General features: G+C 46.1%; 1 protein-coding gene across 3 annotated transcripts in view; it reads right to left on the bottom strand.

Annotated features, from left to right (window-relative positions):
* Positions 1-16322, bottom strand: part of Thoc5 (THO complex 5) — a 35844-nt gene extending 19522 nt beyond the window's left edge. For 2 of the 3 annotated variants that reach the window (XM_013014506.1, XM_013014504.1), the window contains exons 1-8: positions 16265-16322; positions 11910-12021; positions 10931-11074; positions 9417-9530; positions 9196-9293; positions 7643-7789; positions 6108-6222; positions 692-824 (exon numbers count right to left, since the gene is read on the bottom strand). In XM_013014506.1, coding sequence (XP_012869960.1) covers positions 692-824; positions 6108-6222; positions 7643-7789; positions 9196-9293; positions 9417-9530; positions 10931-11074; positions 11910-12005 — 847 coding nt within the window. In that variant the 5' untranslated portion in view covers positions 12006-12021; positions 16265-16322. The remainder of the gene's footprint in view (positions 1-691; positions 825-6107; positions 6223-7642; positions 7790-9195; positions 9294-9416; positions 9531-10930; positions 11075-11909; positions 12022-16264) is intronic. The other variant, XM_013014505.1, reaches the window with a different exon arrangement.
* Between the last annotated feature and the right edge of the window lie 426 nt (positions 16323-16748).

Here is a 16748-nt window from a genome sequence, read left to right as displayed (position 1 = left end):
TGGGAGGAGGATTTCATATGAGCTGATGATGGAAACAGAAGGGAGAACAAAGGAGTGGGAGACGACGAGACAGGCCAGGAAAATACAAGAAGAGAGATAGTAATGTATTGGTGCCATGGCTGGGAGGAGGGGCATACGCTGGTGCAATCTATGTCAATCTGATGCGATGGATAGAAGGGAGGGAGGAAGAAAGTCTAGCAGCCAGGGAAAGCTGCATTAGGACAAAAGCAAAAGCTTTGTCCAACCCTTAGCAGAGTCCCAGGCTGTGGCCTTAAGCCTGAGGACACAGCTTCTTACAAAATGAGACCTGTTTCATGTCCTGAAATACATCCTTAAAGGCTTGGAGATCTGGCTGGGACCTATGCTCCCTGCCCCTCACTACAGCAGACATGCCCCACAGCAGAACAGCAGACAGATAGCAATCTACATAAGCGAGTACCCAGGAGCCTGGACAGGCTCATAAAGAATTCAAAGCTGTCCATACTGAAATGGCTATCAGGTTAGTCTAGCCTTAGGCAAGCCAGGAGGAAGCAGTCATGCAGGGTGTGGCAGAGGGGGAGGCAACACCTGTCTCCAGCAGGCTTGTGGGCAGGGCCTGGGAAATCTCCTGGGGCAAGCAGAGCTTCCACTAGGCTAGAGGCCATGACTGCTGCTCCCACAGCCTCCCAACCCTGTCCAGGTCCATACTCACCACAGGCCTGCCCATATGCAGTGGCCTGGACAAAGAGTACATAGAGGGGTGGCGGCAGATGCCTGGCGGTCTCATACTGCTTGTGAGCTTGGTCAAAAGGCATAAATAGGTACTCCTGCACCGGGAGGGAAGCCTATGGGCAAAAAAAGGATTTTTTTAGTCCAGTTACAAAGGAACATGTGGCTGCTTTGTAACTATATAGTTTTATTTACAAAAAAATAAGATGCATGATAAACTAATAGAATATATCAGTAGACAAGAGGTCAATAGAAAAATTGTAGTTAGACAGGTGGGTCATGCTTGTCATACAAATATTTTGGAGATGAGGCAGGAGGATCTCAAGTTCAAATCCAGCTTGGGCTGTCTCAAGAAATTAAAAAAAAAAAAACCCACCAAAAAAACAAACTGTATTTCTTCTACTTACTAGCGACAAAGAATAAAAATATGAAGCAAGAGCCGGGCGCTGGTGGCTCACGCCTGTAATCCTAGCTACTCAGGAGGCTGAGATCTGAGGATCTCGGTTCAAAGCCAGCCTGGGCAGGAGAGACTGTGAGACTCCTATCTCCAATAAACCACCAGAAAACTGGAAGTGGCGCTGTAGCTCAAGTGGTAGAGCGCTCACCTTGAGCTGAAGAGCTGAGGGACAGCGCCCAGGCCCAGAATTTAAGCCCCCCGACCGACAAAAAAAAAAAATATGAAGCAAGGTGCTGGGGGCTCTTGTCTGCAATCCTAACTACTCAGGAGGCTGAGTAATTCCAGCATGGGCAGGAAAGTCTATGAGACTCTATTTTTTTTGTCGGTCTTAGAGCTTGAACACTGGGCATGGGCACTGTTCCCGAGCTCTTCAACTCAAGGCTAGTGATCTACTACTCTGAGACACAGTGCCACTTCTGGTTTAGTCTTACAGACTTTCCTGTTTGAGCTGGCTTGGAACCAAGATCCTCAGATCTCAGCCTCCTGAGTAGATAGGATTGCAGGTATGAGCCTCTGGTGCTGGCTATGGACTCTTATCTCCAAGTAACCACCAAAAATGAAGTGGAAGTGTGGCTCAAAGTGGCAGAGTGCTAGCCTTGAGCAACACAACTCAGAGACAGCACCCAGGTCCTGAGTTTAAGTCCTATGACCAACCAAAATAATAATAATGATATGAAATTATAAAAAGATACCATATTTCTAATACTATTAAGAAAACATTAAGGGACTGGGTTGTGGCTCAGTGGTAGAACATATGCCTAGCATGCATAATGCCCTAGGTGCTATCCCCAGCACAAGTAAGAAAAAAAAAAAGGTATGCTCAACATCATTAGTGTTCAGGGAAATGAAAATTACAAAATGACAAGCAGAATGAAATATGTCCCAGAAGAACTAAAATTATAGGAAGCAATGGCAAGCACTGGCAAGGATGTAGAACAAAGACCTTTCCTAAGATCCTTTGGGAATTTCTATATTGGCATACTCTGTATGCCACAGCTTTACCCCTGACCTGGTATATACAAGAGAATGTGGGGAAATGCTCACAGCACTATTGTTTGTAAGAGCTCCAAACTGAAAACAACTGAAATCAAGGAAAATGATGAACTAGGTCTCACAGTAGTGCAAGTAAATTCCACAAGTATACCATGTTGCAAAAGCCAGACACAAAAGAGTAGGTAAGTTTCTTTTAAATAGATAGGATTTTGTCTGTTCATAACAGACAAACCTGGGCTGGGAAGGTGGTTCAGTGGTAAAGTGCTTGCCTTGCATGCATGAGGCCTGGGTTTCATTCCTCAGCACCACATAAGCAGAAAAAGCTGGAAGTGGAGCTGTGGAAGTGGTAGAATGCTAGCCTTGAGCTGAAGAGCTGAGGGACAATGCCTAGGCCCCATGACTGACCAAAAAAAAAAAAAAAAAGTAACCTAAGACTCAGAGCTAAGATAATGGTTACTGAGGGATTGGGGAGATAGTACACAGGAGTAGAAATTTTTTCTAGAAAAACTGGGAATGGGGGCTAGGTATGTGGTTTAGTGGTAGTGCTAAGCAAGCAAGAAGAACTGAGTTTAATTCCTCAGCACCACATAAACAGAAAAAGCCAGAAGTGGCGCTGTAGCTCAAATGGTAGAGTGCTAGACTTGAGCAAAAAGCAGCTCAGGGAAGTGCTCAGGCCCCGAGTTCAAGCCCCAGGGCTGGCCAAAAAAAAAAAAGCAATGTTCCTTTCATTCTCTCTCTCTCTCTCCCTCCCCCCCCCCCTCTTCTCCCCCCCTCCCCCCCCCCCCCCCCCCCCCCTCTCTGTCTTTCATCAGTTATGGGGCTTGAATAGTGCTCAGGCCCTGAGTTCAAGCCCCAGGACTGGAAAAAAAAAAAGGCAACCTTCCTTTCTTCTTTCATCAGTTGTGGGGCTTGAACTCAGGTCCCGGGCACTGTCCCTGAACTCTTTTTACTGGCAAAAAAAAAAAAAAGACAATGTTCCTTCCTTCCTTTTGTTGGTTGTAGGGCTTGAACTCAGGGCCTGGGCACTGTTCCTGAACTCTTTTTGCTCAAGGCCAGTGCTCTACAACTTTGAGCCACAGTACCACTTCCACTTTTCTGGTGGTTAATTGGAAATAAAAAGACTCTCATAGCCTTTCCTGCCCAGGCTAGCTTTGATCTCAGACTCCTGAAGAGCTAAGATTACAGGTGTGAACCACCAGTGCCTGGCGGGCAATGTTCTTTCTCTTGGGTGGTTACGCAAGTGTGGTTACTTATTGAATTCACCTGTATACTTATGAGATGTAGACTTTTCTGTATATAAAATTATTATTAATTTTGGTGCCTAATTCATTCTAAGCATATACTCTACCATTGAGTTGCACACTTAGCCATGTCTGTTTGTCTTTTGGTTCAAATTATTCATTTGTTCATTCATTCAGATGGGGCTCTTGCTATGTTGTCCAGGCTGGTCTGGAAACCCTGGCTTAAGAAATTCCTCCCGGGGCTGGGAAGGTGGCTCAGTGGTAGGTGCTTGCCTTGCATGGGGCCCTGGGTCCCACATAAGCAAAAAGAAAAAAGTTGAAGTGGCGCTGTGGCTCAAGTGGTAGAGCGCTAGCCTTGAGCTGAAGAGCTGAGGGACAGCACCCAGGCCCAGCATTCAGGCCCCATGAGCGGACCCAAAAAAAAAAAAAAGAAAGAAAGAAATTCCTCCCTATGCTGGCTTCTTATAGCTGAAACTACAGGCATGCACTCCCACATCTGTCTATTTTAAAGTCATATATGTATTCTGTATCAGAGTTGTACTTGCATTTATAAGGCTAAACCTACCAGCTTACAGCACTCAAAGATAATTGTTAATGATTTGCTATATATAGCTAAGTACACACATATACCGATACACATATTTTACAGACTACATTATATAAATGAGATCATGCTATATGGCCTTTTTTTTTTTTTTGATCAGTTGTGGGAGCTGAACTCTGAGTCTGGGCACCATCCCTCAGCTCTTCAGCTCAAGGCTAGAGCTCTACCACTAGAGCCACAGTGCCACTTCTGACTTTTTTCTGCTTATGTTATGCTGAGGAATCAAACCCAGGGCCTCATGCATGAGAGGCAAGTACTCTGCCACTGAGCCAACTTCCCAGCCCCTCATACTATATACTCTACAACTTGCATTTTAAATTTAATACCGCAATAGACTTTTTTCTGGCCAGCATTCTATTAGTGGTATGCTACTTTATACATGAATTGCTGTAAAGCTGCACTATACAAAAATCTATATTCTATTTAGGCATATTTACAGAGTTCTAGTTAACAGCAGAGAATTTAACCATGTAGAGGACTTAAGAATGTTAAGTACAGCCGGGCACTGGTGACTCATGCCTGTAATCCTAGCTACTCAGGAGGCTGAGATCTGAGGATCAAGGTTCAAAGCCAGCCCGGGCAGGAAAGTCTGTGAGACTCTTATCTCCAATAAACCACTAGAAAACCGGAAGTGGCGTTGTGGCTCAAGCGGTAGAGCACTTGCCTTGAGCTGAAGAGCTGAGGGATAGCGCCCAAACCCAGAATTCAAGCCCCACGACCGACTAAAAAAAAAAAAATTAAGTACAACAAAAATTGCTAGTTTGCATTCTTCTTTTTCTTCCATTATAAAATATCACAGAAGTTTTTGTATATATCACTAATGGGGCTTAAACACAGGGTCTAGGCACTGTCCTTGAGCTTTTTTGGGGAGGGGGTCTGGTCGAGGGGCCTGAACTCTGGGCCTGGGTGCTGTTCCTCAGCTCTTCAGCTCAAGGCTAGCGCTCTACCACTTGAGCCACAGAGCCACTTCCAGCTTTTTTCTTTTTGCTTATGTGGTGCTGAGGAATTGAACCCAGGGCCTCATGCATGCAAAGCAAGTGCTCTACCACTGAGCCACCTTCCCAGCCTCCTTGACCTTTTTTACTCAAGGCTTGAGCCACCACTCCACTTCTGGCTTTTATGGTGGTTAACTGGAGATAAGTCTCACAGACAGGCTCACTGCCTGGCTTCAAACTGCAATCCTCAGATCTCAGCCTCCAGAGTAGCTAGGATCACAGACATGAGTAACTGGCATCAGACACAAAAGATTATTTTTAACAACAATTAATTCTATGCTTAGAGTCAAAAGGAGAAAGTGCAGACCTTGCCAAGTCCTATAAAAATGAGTTTAGAATTTTTCCAGGCTCCTTTTACAAGGTTCCTCCGTATTAGCCACGTACACTGCTTTATAAAACTGTAATGATTTAACCCAAATCTGGCTTTGGAAAGGAAAACAAAATCAGGTGACCAGTATACATTCCAATTTATGGGTAAAGTTAGAGCTTTTCCTACAGAGGCTCTCAAATGAGTCAAGTTCTTTTTGGAATTTAGGCTGCTGAGCTGTCTGGCCCCTAAGGTTTGGAGGACCTAGGAAACATCCACAGGAAGCATGTGTAGGGGACGGGTGCGAACCATTAGGGGAAAATGGAACCTTTCCAATCCGAGAAACTATTTTATGCAGAGGAGGCTTTGGATTTTTAAAAGCAAAGTGCATAGGTGCATGTGTGTCTGTGCTCCTAAACCCATCTAGCCAACACTTTTTTGTGCTAGTACTGGAGTTTGAAGTCAGGGTCTTACATTTTTATTCCACTCTGTTAGTTCATAGTTGTTAGTGCTCTAACACTTGAGCCATGCTCCAGTTCCAACCTTCTGGAGATAAGTTCCTTGGATTTGTCTGCCTGAGTTGACTCCAAATCTTAATTCTCAAATCTCAGCCTCCCGGGTAGCTAGGATTACAAGTGCGAGCCACTGACACCTGTCTGGTCATTCCCTCTTTACCCTAGAACACAATTTTACAGTGTAGCTTGTAGTACTCTGATCAGCAAGGCCTAAGGGATGTGGCTTCAGCCACCTCTGGTTGGCAGAGGCAAAGCAAAGGGCCGACAGGCTAAGCTCATCTACCTACCTGCATGATGCTATTGAGGCGAGGCTGGAGGCTGCTCAGGTACTCCTTCTTCACCTCTATCTCCTTCAGGATCTTCTCTTTGCTGGACAGGCACTCTCGGTACTTCTCTGCCAGCCTGAAGGGGGCAGACAGAGCATAGTCACTCATGCAACACCTCAACATACCTGCTCACTGTCAGACTCATCTTACAGTTCAATTATGATTAATTCTAATGCCTGCCAGTACTTATATGACCCTTTAAGGAGCTTAATGTAAGCATTAACACAGTAATTATAAAACTCTGGAAGACAGGGACTTTCCTTATCCCTGGAGAAGAAACCTAAGGCTCAAAGATATGTGACCTGCCCAAGGCCATACAGAGTTATGAATGCATGCCCATTTCTCTGTGTACATGCCCACTAGAGAACAGTGCTGTATCATCTTCTGCTCCATTCCTTGCCTGAGAGACAGCTCCTTAACCCAAAAGAGGCCCACAGACTACTTGAGTGGAGAAGACAGGAATGGATTCTAGATCTGTACCATAGGAATGCAGCACTCACGGCTCTGCCTGAGTGCAACTCAAACAGTCCACCAGATGGGGAATGACAGACTAGCCCCACTCTCAAAAACACGAGCATACTAGCTCTTTCCTCTCTCTTTCCTCTCTTTCCCAGCTCTCTCTCATTCCCAGGTCTTTCCCAGCCACGTGGAGTGCCAACCTTGCCTGGTCCCAGCAGGTCTACTGAATAAACCTACCCCTTACCTGAATACAAAAAAAAAAACACGAGCATAGAGTCCTAAGAAACAGACTCAATGATCACTAAAGCAACATGGGCCAGAGGCACAGATACCTTCAGTAATAGAAAAAAGAATAATACCTGGTACTGGTAGTTTATACCTATAATCCTAGCTACTCAGTCAAAGTCAGCTCTGGCAGGAAAGTTCATGAGACTCTAATCTCCAACTAACCATCAAAAAGCCAGAAGCAGCCGGGCACTGGTGGCTCATGCCTGTAATCCTAGCTACTCAGGAGGCTGAGATCTGAGAATCACGGTTCAAAGCCAGCCGGGGCAGGAAAATCTGTGCGACACTTATCTCCAATGAACCACTAGAAAACCGGAAGTGGCGCTGTAGCTCAAGAGGTAGAGCACTCTTCTTGAGCTGAAGAGCTGAGGGACAGTGACCAGGCCCAGAGTTTAAGCCCCATGACCGACAAAAAAAAAAAAAAAAAAAAGCCAGAAGGGGAGTTGTGCTTCAAGCAGTAGAGTGCCAGCCTTGATTGAAGAAATCTAGGAGAGAATACCCTGGCCCTGAGTTCAAGCTCTAGAAAAGGCACACACACACAAAAATTACTCCAACTTTTAAAAATAGCTTTAAGCAATGACAAGCCCACCTAGGGTGAGGTTAGTAAAGTAAACTATGCAGTGTGAACTAATCAGAAATAGAACTTGTCTTATAGACTATTCTGCTGGGTCCAGATCAGGTATCTGCCCTGGTCAGGGTCATGTGAGGCTGCCACTGTATAGTGAATGAGGTCATGAAGGAGGAAGCACTACCTTTTCCGCTGCTCCAACTCCCAGTCCAGACGTGCCAGGGTCTGCTGGTGAGGGTCTCCTGTGGTGACTTCAACCTTGCTGATGTCTGGTGGAGCCTCTTCATAAAATTCCTCTAAAGTAACCAGATCGATTTCTTCATGCTTAGACCTAGCAGTAAAAACTGACGTCAAGCTGCTGTTCTCCAATCTGGCTCACGCAGTTATACAGTTGCCCATCTCTGTCCACTCAGTCTTGGCCTACAACTTTTCAAAAACCCCAAATCCAATCTCAGCTGTGTCCATGGGCAGATGATCCTGTGTGATGAGCAGCTGTCAGCGATGTGCCACAGACAGATCCCTGTCTGTGCTCTCCAACCTTTCAAATCCATAAATTAGCTCAAGACTGGGAAGGATGCTTACTAAACTTACAAATGTCTCTCAACCAAACCTGGGCATCAACAGCTACAATATACAAATAAAAGACTAGAACTAGTCGTGTACTGGTGGCTCATGCCTATAATCCTAGCTACTCAGGAGGCTAAGATCTGAGGATTGCAGTTTAAAGCCAGCCTGGGCAGAAAAGTCCATGAGACTCTTAGCTCCAATAAACTACTCAGAAAAAGCTAGAAGTGGTACTGTGGCTCAAGTGGTAGAGTACTAGCCTTGAGCAAAAGAGCTCAGGTACAGCACCCAGACCCTGAGTTCAAGCTCAGCAACTGACAAAAAAGTCCTACAGCCTAGGTCTAAACTGTTAAGTTGAAACCACGATATGTCACTGAACAGGAGTAAATGTAAGAGCCTGCACCAGGCTCAAGTGGTAGAATGCCTGTCCATTAAGTGTGAGGTCCTGAGTTCAAACCCCTGTATGATTAAAAGAAAAAAAAAAAAAGAGCTCTATCAAAGTTGAAAACTTTCACCTATATAAGCTTAAGAGAACTAGATGTGAAAAAACTATAATTGTAGCTACTCTGAGATCTGAGGATCAGGGTTCAAAGCCAGCCCAGGCAACAAAGTCTATGAGACTCTTATCTCCAATAACCACCAGAAAACCAGAAGTGACATTGTGGCTGAAAGTGGTAGAGTGCTAGCCTTGAGCTAGAAAGCCTAGGAAGAGCACCCAGGCCCTGATTTTAAGCCCCACACCAATTAAAAACAAACAAACAAACAAAAAAACACAAAAAGGAAAAGAAAGGTAAGGAAAGAAAAGGAAGCAGGAAGGGGGGGGGGGGGACGACGACACGACAACGACCACAGACAGACAGACAGACAGACAGACAGCAGCTCCCATATTTAGTGAGTAGGAATCAAACTGGTAACACAGAGGCCCCTGCTGAGGATTGAGAACTGCTTTTTACCAAGTTCAGAGTTCAAAACACTAAAGGGCCAGAGAGACTTCTGTGGCTCTCTGAGCAGCCTGAAACTACTAATTGTAATGTTCCCACTCAAAGTGATCTACTGACCCTCCTCCTATATCCCAAGACTTCCAAGCTCACTAGATTTCTTTGAAAGAGACTGGCTCTCACTAAGCAGTTTCCACAAACCAGCTGTGCCAAAGCCCTGTCCTCTCAAACTCACTTGAACTCCAAACATTTGGTGATCTCCTTCTGTAGGTGCATCACCTCATACAGCAAGTTCTGTAGCTGCAGGTGGTAGGCATCTACCTTCTGCTTAGCCTGAAAGGGAAGATAAGGTTGGAAATGGTGAGCAAGGCCAGCAAAGCCACATAAAGAGCATCAGGGGTCAAAGAAGGGGTGGGGAAGAGTAGCGAGAACGAGGGCTAAACTCTCAACTCTTACCTCGTGGGTCTGATCTCTTCCTTTCTTCAACCTGATGTGGGCCAATCGGTTAAGCTTCTTTAGAGTCATGAAATGCACACAGCTCTGGATTTTCCGTTCTTCAATTTCAATTGCCTGCAAACAAAGAAGACATTTAGACCACTAAAAACAGGTTCTGGCATGGCTTCCTTGAGACCCAGTGCTGACCTATTTCCATACAAGGCCAAAAACCTGGAAGGGGCTTGGGGCCAAGAGAAATATCATGAATGAAATGGACCCATGACTGAAGAAAGGAAGTGTTTAAGGTTCCCACAAAAAAAATTTTTTAAAGCAATTTCAGAGCCAAGCACTGGTAGCTTCACATAATGCTAGGTATTTAGTAGGCTGAGATCTGGAAGATTGCAGTTTGAAGCCAGCCAGGCAGAGAAATCCACTAGACTCTATCTCCAAAATAACCAGCAAAAAGCAGGACTGGAAGTATGGCTCAAGTGGTTAGCATCATCTAGGCAAGCAAGCTGAGCAAGTATGAGGCCCTGAGTGCAAGTCCTGGTACTGGAAAAGAAAACAGAAAAAGCCGTTTCTACTTTTACTGGAGTGACAGGAATTGAAAAGGAGCAAGTATAGTCAACACACAATTAACATTTGCACGAACAGATACAGACCCTTGCAAAAGCAACATCATGCCTCTGTAAGTAGTGTTACCGAGTAATTTAAATGCAAATAACTAAAGTACAGCCATAACGTTTGACTATCACAGACAGGATAACAATAATAATCTTATGGATATTGGCCAACATATGCAGAAAAAAATTCCTAAGGGAGAAAATGCATTAAAAAAATTGCATCCCTCTAGTTGTTAGACATAAACACACTGTAAGGTTTCACACTGTTTAGATTTTTTTTGGTCCCTAAAGTCCAGTTTATTCATTTAACATTGTAATAATGTCTTTTTTGGTCCTTACCATCAAGAAAATCAACATGTACTATTATTTCCTAATGCCCAGCAAAACTGCTGGGTGCTTTCTAAAAAAGTTAACTGTCCTATTCGTGTGTGTGTGTGTGTGTGTGTGTGTACGCACACGCATGTGTACCAGTCCTAGAGCTTAAACTAAGGGCCTGGGTGATGTCTTTGAGCTTTTTTTGTGTGCTCAAGGCTAGTGCTCTACCACTTGAGCCACAGTTCCACTTCTACGTTTTTGGTGATTAATTAGAGATAAGAGTCTTATGCATAGACTTTCCTGCTTGGGTTGGTTTTGAACCGGGATCCTCAGATCTCAGTCTCCTGAGTAGGTAGGATTACAGGTATAATTACAGGTGTACAGCTCATGCCTGTCCTGTTCTTTTACTACTGTAATGGGTGACTGAGTGGTGATGATAAGTTCCAATTAATGAATAGGCTTGAGAGCCTCTAGGTTCCAATCACCTGATCATGGCTAGGACAGAAGGCCAAGATCAGAAAAGGCCCTGCTAGGGGCAAAAAAAGCACCATCTACACAGACTTAGCAGGCCCATGGCTCCCTGGCCTTGCTCCTTACCACATCCTTGCCGCCCCTGCTTTTCAGGTCCTGGATCTCGGCCATCAGCCTTTGCAGCTCCTGACATGTGTACTTGTACAGCTCATAGTCTCTCCCAGGGTCCCGCAGGTCCACCTCAGCCTCCTCACTATAGTATTTACCTTCCTGTGGAGGCAAGAAGAGAGGCTCCAGGTAGGGGGTGAAAGCCTTCCTATTGGGAGGAGGGAACTGGGCTGAACTCTCTCATTACATAAGATTAGCTCCAAGTCAGGTAGCTTGTTTTTCGAAGTAGAACTCTAACACACTCTCTCTCTCCATTTTGCAGTGTTAGGGATCAAGCCCAGGGCCTTTGGCAAGATAGGCAAGCACTCTACCACTAAGCCACACCCCTCAGCCCCTCCTTTTCTCTTTTTGATTACAAAGTAATCACCACATGTTTGGTGAAAATAATTCTGAACAGAGAAATATCAAAAAGAAAATGGAAAATTGCCCACAATATCTCTTCCGCACATCTCTTCCCCACACCAAACAATTCATTTGTGAATATCGTAAGTACACATTTTACTTTTAAGAAAGATAGGATCATATTGTCCAGGCTGTTTGCAGTAGATTCTCTTCAAATAACAAAATGGCTGCATGATAGCCTCCTATGAAGAAGACGTACCAGATTCCATGTAACCAAAATCCTGCTGAGCGGTACTTAGATGCAGGGGCATGTGGTTCTGGTACCCTGTTAATGGCAGATCCAGGGATACAATATTTCCAGAGCTCCAGCACTGTGCTGCTGAGGCACTGCCTTTTTTGGTCCATCAGGAAAACTGGAGCCTTGTATCACATTGGAACATGCTCTGTGTGGTATTAATCATGTCTCCTACAGGTCTGGTAATTCTTGGGATGTTGCTGTTAGCCCTGAAGTGAACAGAACCTGAGGCTCTGTGAGTCTCACCATGGGCCACAGCTGCAATTTCTCAGGTGCGTGGTAATAACTGGCTAGTCTCACCTGCTCAATGTCAGATCGACTTCTTTTTCCTTCAGTTGGAGCTCCATCGCTTCGAATCACTTTGGGTTTCCGTTTTTTGCTGGATTCTGATGACATGGCTGTCCCTAGAAGTCAGAAGGCAAACAGCAAAGAGCTTTTAAAAGGAGAAAGTTTTTTTTTTTTTTTTTTTTTTTGCGGTTTTGGGGGCCTGAACTCTGGGCCTGGGTGCTGTCCCTTGGCTCTTCAGCTCAAGGCTAGCGCTCTACCACTTGAGCCATAGTGCCACTTCCGGCTTTTTCTGCTTATGTGGTGCTGAGGAATCGAACCCAGGGCCTCATGCATGCAAGGCAAGCGCTCTACCACTGAGCCACCTTCCCAGCCCCTAAAAGGAGAAAGTTTTTGAGATTCTTCCAGAGTCTGACTAGCAGATTTGGTATTCTACTGTGAAGAAAATATACAGCTGGGTGCCAGTAGCTCATTTCTGTAATCCTAGCTACTCAGGAAACTGAGGTAGAAGGATCATGGTTTGAAGCCAATGGAGGCAGAAAAGTCAGAGACTCTAGCTCCAAATAACTAGCAAAAAGCTGGGCTGGAGGCATCTCCTAGGTGGTAGAGTACCAACATAAAAGCAAGTAAAAAGACTCTGAGTTCAGGCCCAAGAACCAAGAAAAAAAAATCACTTAATCTTCCACAGGGTTGAATCCCCTCTCCACAGAGAATCATCCTTCAGCTTCTCCAAAATGAATTTGTCTGCTCCATCTCCTCTCCCTTCTCCAGGTGCTATGGGTCAGACTGTAGGCTTTGGTAAGGCTAGGCCAGCGCTCTACCTTTGATCTACATCTCTGGTCCTTTCTCCCTTTTCAAAATAAGCTTCATTACATGCTCCATTCATCTCAGAATCACCTTCAACCTCTCCCTCCTCTACCCCTCAACCCAGCTCATTAACCAGAGTGTCCTGCAGCCCCAGGTGACACGCTGTCCCTATAAACACCCTACAGGTCAGGCCTCCATGCTCCTCTCAGTATTGCCTAACAATACTGTCTAAATCCTTTCTTTAAAAAGACCAATCTAGGGCTGGGAAGGTGGCTCAGTGGTAGAGTACTTGCCTTGCATACATGAGGCCCTGGGTTCGATTCCTCAGCACCACATAAGCAAAAGAAAAAAGCCGGAAGTGGTGCTGTGGCTCAAGTGGTAGAGTGCTAGCCTTGAGCTGAAGAACTGAGGGACAGTGCCCAGGCCCAGAGTTCAGGCTGCACAGCCGGACCCCCCCCCCAAAAAAAGACCAATCTAGCTGTGTAGTTCATGCCTATAACCCTAACTACTCAGGAGACTGAGATCTGAGGATCACAGTTCAAAGCCAGCCTGGGCAGGAAAGCCTGTGAGACTCTTATCTCCAAGGAACCACCACAAAGCTGGAAGTGGCACTGTGTCTGAAGTGGTAGAGCCCTAGCCTTGAGCAAAAAAGCTAAGGGACAGTGCCCTGAGTTCAAGCCTCAGGATCGGCACAAAAAATAACACCAGCCTGTTTCAAAATCTTTGCTGCCTCTTCATAATGTATAGAATGAAGTCTTTTATTTCCTGGCCCTGCAAACAGTCCCTTCCTGGTTTTTCCCCAACCCACCTTCCCAACCACACTTCTCCCATTCCTATTAATCCTCCCTTGCCTCTGACCTCTACCCCTAGCTGCAACTACTCACAGCACTCACAGCTCCCAGAATAGCACACAGGCTTTCCCTGCCTTGAAATTCTCTTCATCCTCTCCACTTCTAGACTAAGCAAAGCTCCTCTGCTCTGGGAAGCCTCTGAGGTCTCACTAAGGAACTCTTTTGGGTACTTTGCATAAACTATTAGGAAATTTATCTTTGCTTGTCTCCCTGCCTAGATTCTTCCCTCGGAGCTCCATGAATTTACCCCCAAATTCCTGTGTGGTGAACAAGGTTGGTCCCAGTACTACTGGTTGGTCCTGTGTGTTGAGTCTTGTAAGCACTTTATGGGTATGTCCTCATTTGAGACTTATAACAAACTTTTCAGGCAAGAACCACTACCATTTCACTGAGGCCTGGAAATGTGGATGCATTAGTGGTTCAAACTAGTGTGCTAAAGCAGTAGGTACACATGATGTACACTAGTGTCCTTGGACTGTACTACCTACTCTAGCCAGCATCCCATATGTCAAGGCCACTCACTGGTGCTTAACCATGAAATTAAAAAAGAATGCATTTCATGGAACTCTATGACCACAAAACATCCTCCCTTGCCACCCCTCGGTCATCACCTCCAGGTGTATGCCCAATCAATCTCACCAATACTTCTGGAGAGCACCAAATAAGTTGTGATGCATTTGGAAATTCCTGGATTGGAATCTCCATGCACCAATATTATGGCATTCTGTGTTGGCTCCTTCAGATTTGCTTCTTCAAATCAAATAACAGTCTCTAACTAGGGGGCTGTTAGGAGCCATTAATACAAAGCACTGTGGAAATGGTGTTATGACTCAAGTGGTAGAGTGCAGGCCTTGAGCTGAAGAGCTTATGGACAGGGCCCAGGCCCAGAGTTCAAGCCCCAAAGACAAAAAAAAAGGCTGAATTGGAAGGAGATCCACCTAGCAATAGTGTCATTTCAAAATGAATTAACAACAAGGAACTGTGCTGGGAAAGATGAACACAATGAGGAATGGGGCTGTAGAAAGTACATAAGTGATGTTAGGTAGTCCTAAGCATCCATGGAGACAGTAATCCCCACCTCCTCCCTTTTTGATATAGGGTCTGACTGAACTGCCCAAGTTGGCTTCAAACTTGAGACCTTCTTGCCTCAGTCTCCTGAGTTCTAGGATTACAAGAACTACTATGTCTACTCATCCATTTTCTTTTTTTTTTTTTGAAACTTCTGATTGCTGAGGACATAGCTGAAGTACTGGAGTTCTTACCTAGCAAATATGAAGCCCTGAAGTTCACTCCCTAATTGGAGGGGGGTACAGTGTAGGATTTAATTGCCTAGTTGCTTTGTGTGAGTACTGGGGCTTGAACTCAGGGTTTTACACTCTTGCTTGGATTTTCACTCAAGGCCACTTGAGCCACACTTCCACTTATGGCTTTTTGCCAGTTAACTGGATATTAGAGTCTGACTTTTTCTGCTGGAGGCTGGCTTTGAATCTTGATCCTCAGAGCTCAGCCTTCTAAGTAACTAGGATTATAGGTTTGAGACACCAGAGTCTGGCTGCCTAGTTTCTCTTGAACTTCTACAAATACCAGTGTCACTTTGTAACAAAAAGACTACCTCTTTGACAATAAGCAAAAGTTAGCAATGGTCTGTTTTTATTATATTACTATGCCAACTGTAGATTGAATTTAGAGTTCTGTAAGGCAGGAACTCTAGCCCTTGAAATATATACCTCAATCCACTTTGCTTTAGTTTTGGGAACATGAGCTAGCATTTATGTCTGGATCTGAGCCTGGACTTATCCTGTTCCTATTTAGGCTTCCTAGCTGAGATGACAAGCACCAGCCACAGCCCAGCTTTTTTACTGGCTAAGAAGGTTGTGCCCCCCCCCCAACAGCGAACTCAGCCTCCAGGATAGCTAAGATTACAGATTTTGAGTCACCTCCATCTGCCAGAAATATTAATTTTTTATCAGTATCTTCTGCATAAGCGATGGCCGTTTTCTATATATAGTGAAGGGATCAGAACCTTTCTCACAAAGTAAATTTAACCTAAAAAGGGACTGAATTTAAGTTTAAAAAGGGACTTGAACTCCATGAGAGAGCGCCTGTCCTGTATGCGCGAAGCCACTGGCTGACCCCCAGCACTCGCACTCCTACCTCCCCCCCCCCAAAAAAAAGACACTGGATTAAAAATCCTTTGCAAAAAGTTGTACTGAGACAAACTGATCTGGCACAACCCACCAAGGTGGAACCCGAAAGGCTTCATTGTAGGAAACCCCAACTTCTGGCGTCACACCTAAGTCCCCGGCACACAACAAGGCACAATTAACGGAATGGTTAACACCACGACCACCACCACCATCATCATCATCATCATCATCATCATCACCACCACCACCACCACCACCGGGCCACACCGTCATCATCGTCATCATCATCATCATCATCATCACAACCATCACCACCACCACCACCACCGGGCCACACCGTCATCATCATCATCATCATCACAACCATCACCACCACCATCATCATCATCACCACCACCACCACCACCGGGCCACACCGTGGGCTGGGGGAGATATGGAAACGGCCCCAAGCCCAGCGATGGGACATGCGAGTGAGGGCGGAGGAGCTGGACAGGGCCTCAGACCAGAGGCACTTTCCGGGCCCGAAATTCCCGGCACCACCCCGCCACACCGACCCGCTCCTCACCACAGAATCCGATTTCCCGGCGCGCGCGCGCGACTTCCGGCAGCGGGGCGACTCACTTCCGCCAACCATAGAGAGAAGCTGAAGGAAGGAGCGGCACGCCGGAAGTGCGGCTCGGAGTCCGGAAGTGCGGCCCGAAAGTGAAGCGCGGCGGGCAGGGAGAGCGGTTGACCCAGTCGGAAGAGCCGCGCGTCCCAGCCGAGCCGCGCTTCCCCATCGTGATCCGCTGCTCTAACACCGGGAAACTGAGGCTGTGAGGACCGAGTCGACTCGCGTGCCTCGTGCCCGCCCCGTCGCGTGAAGCGTGCCAGCAGCGGGCGGGCGTGGCCTCCGGTGTCCGCAGCGAGGTTGGAGCGGCTCGGTTGCCCCGCAGCTCAGGCCGCAGCGCGGAAGCTGGGCCCGGCGGGCTTGCCTGCGCTTCCGTCCGCGCCCCGCCACCCGGGAGGGCGCAGATCGGGACGGGCATAACTTCCCCATTGCACACACC

Source organism: Dipodomys ordii, unplaced genomic scaffold (genome assembly GCF_000151885.1).
Source record: "Dipodomys ordii isolate 6190 unplaced genomic scaffold, Dord_2.0 Scaffold23, whole genome shotgun sequence".
In the NCBI taxonomy this organism is placed as follows: Eukaryota; Metazoa; Chordata; class Mammalia; order Rodentia; family Heteromyidae; genus Dipodomys; species Dipodomys ordii.
Note: the sequence above shows the minus strand (reverse complement) of the source record. Positions and strands in the feature narration are given on the sequence as shown.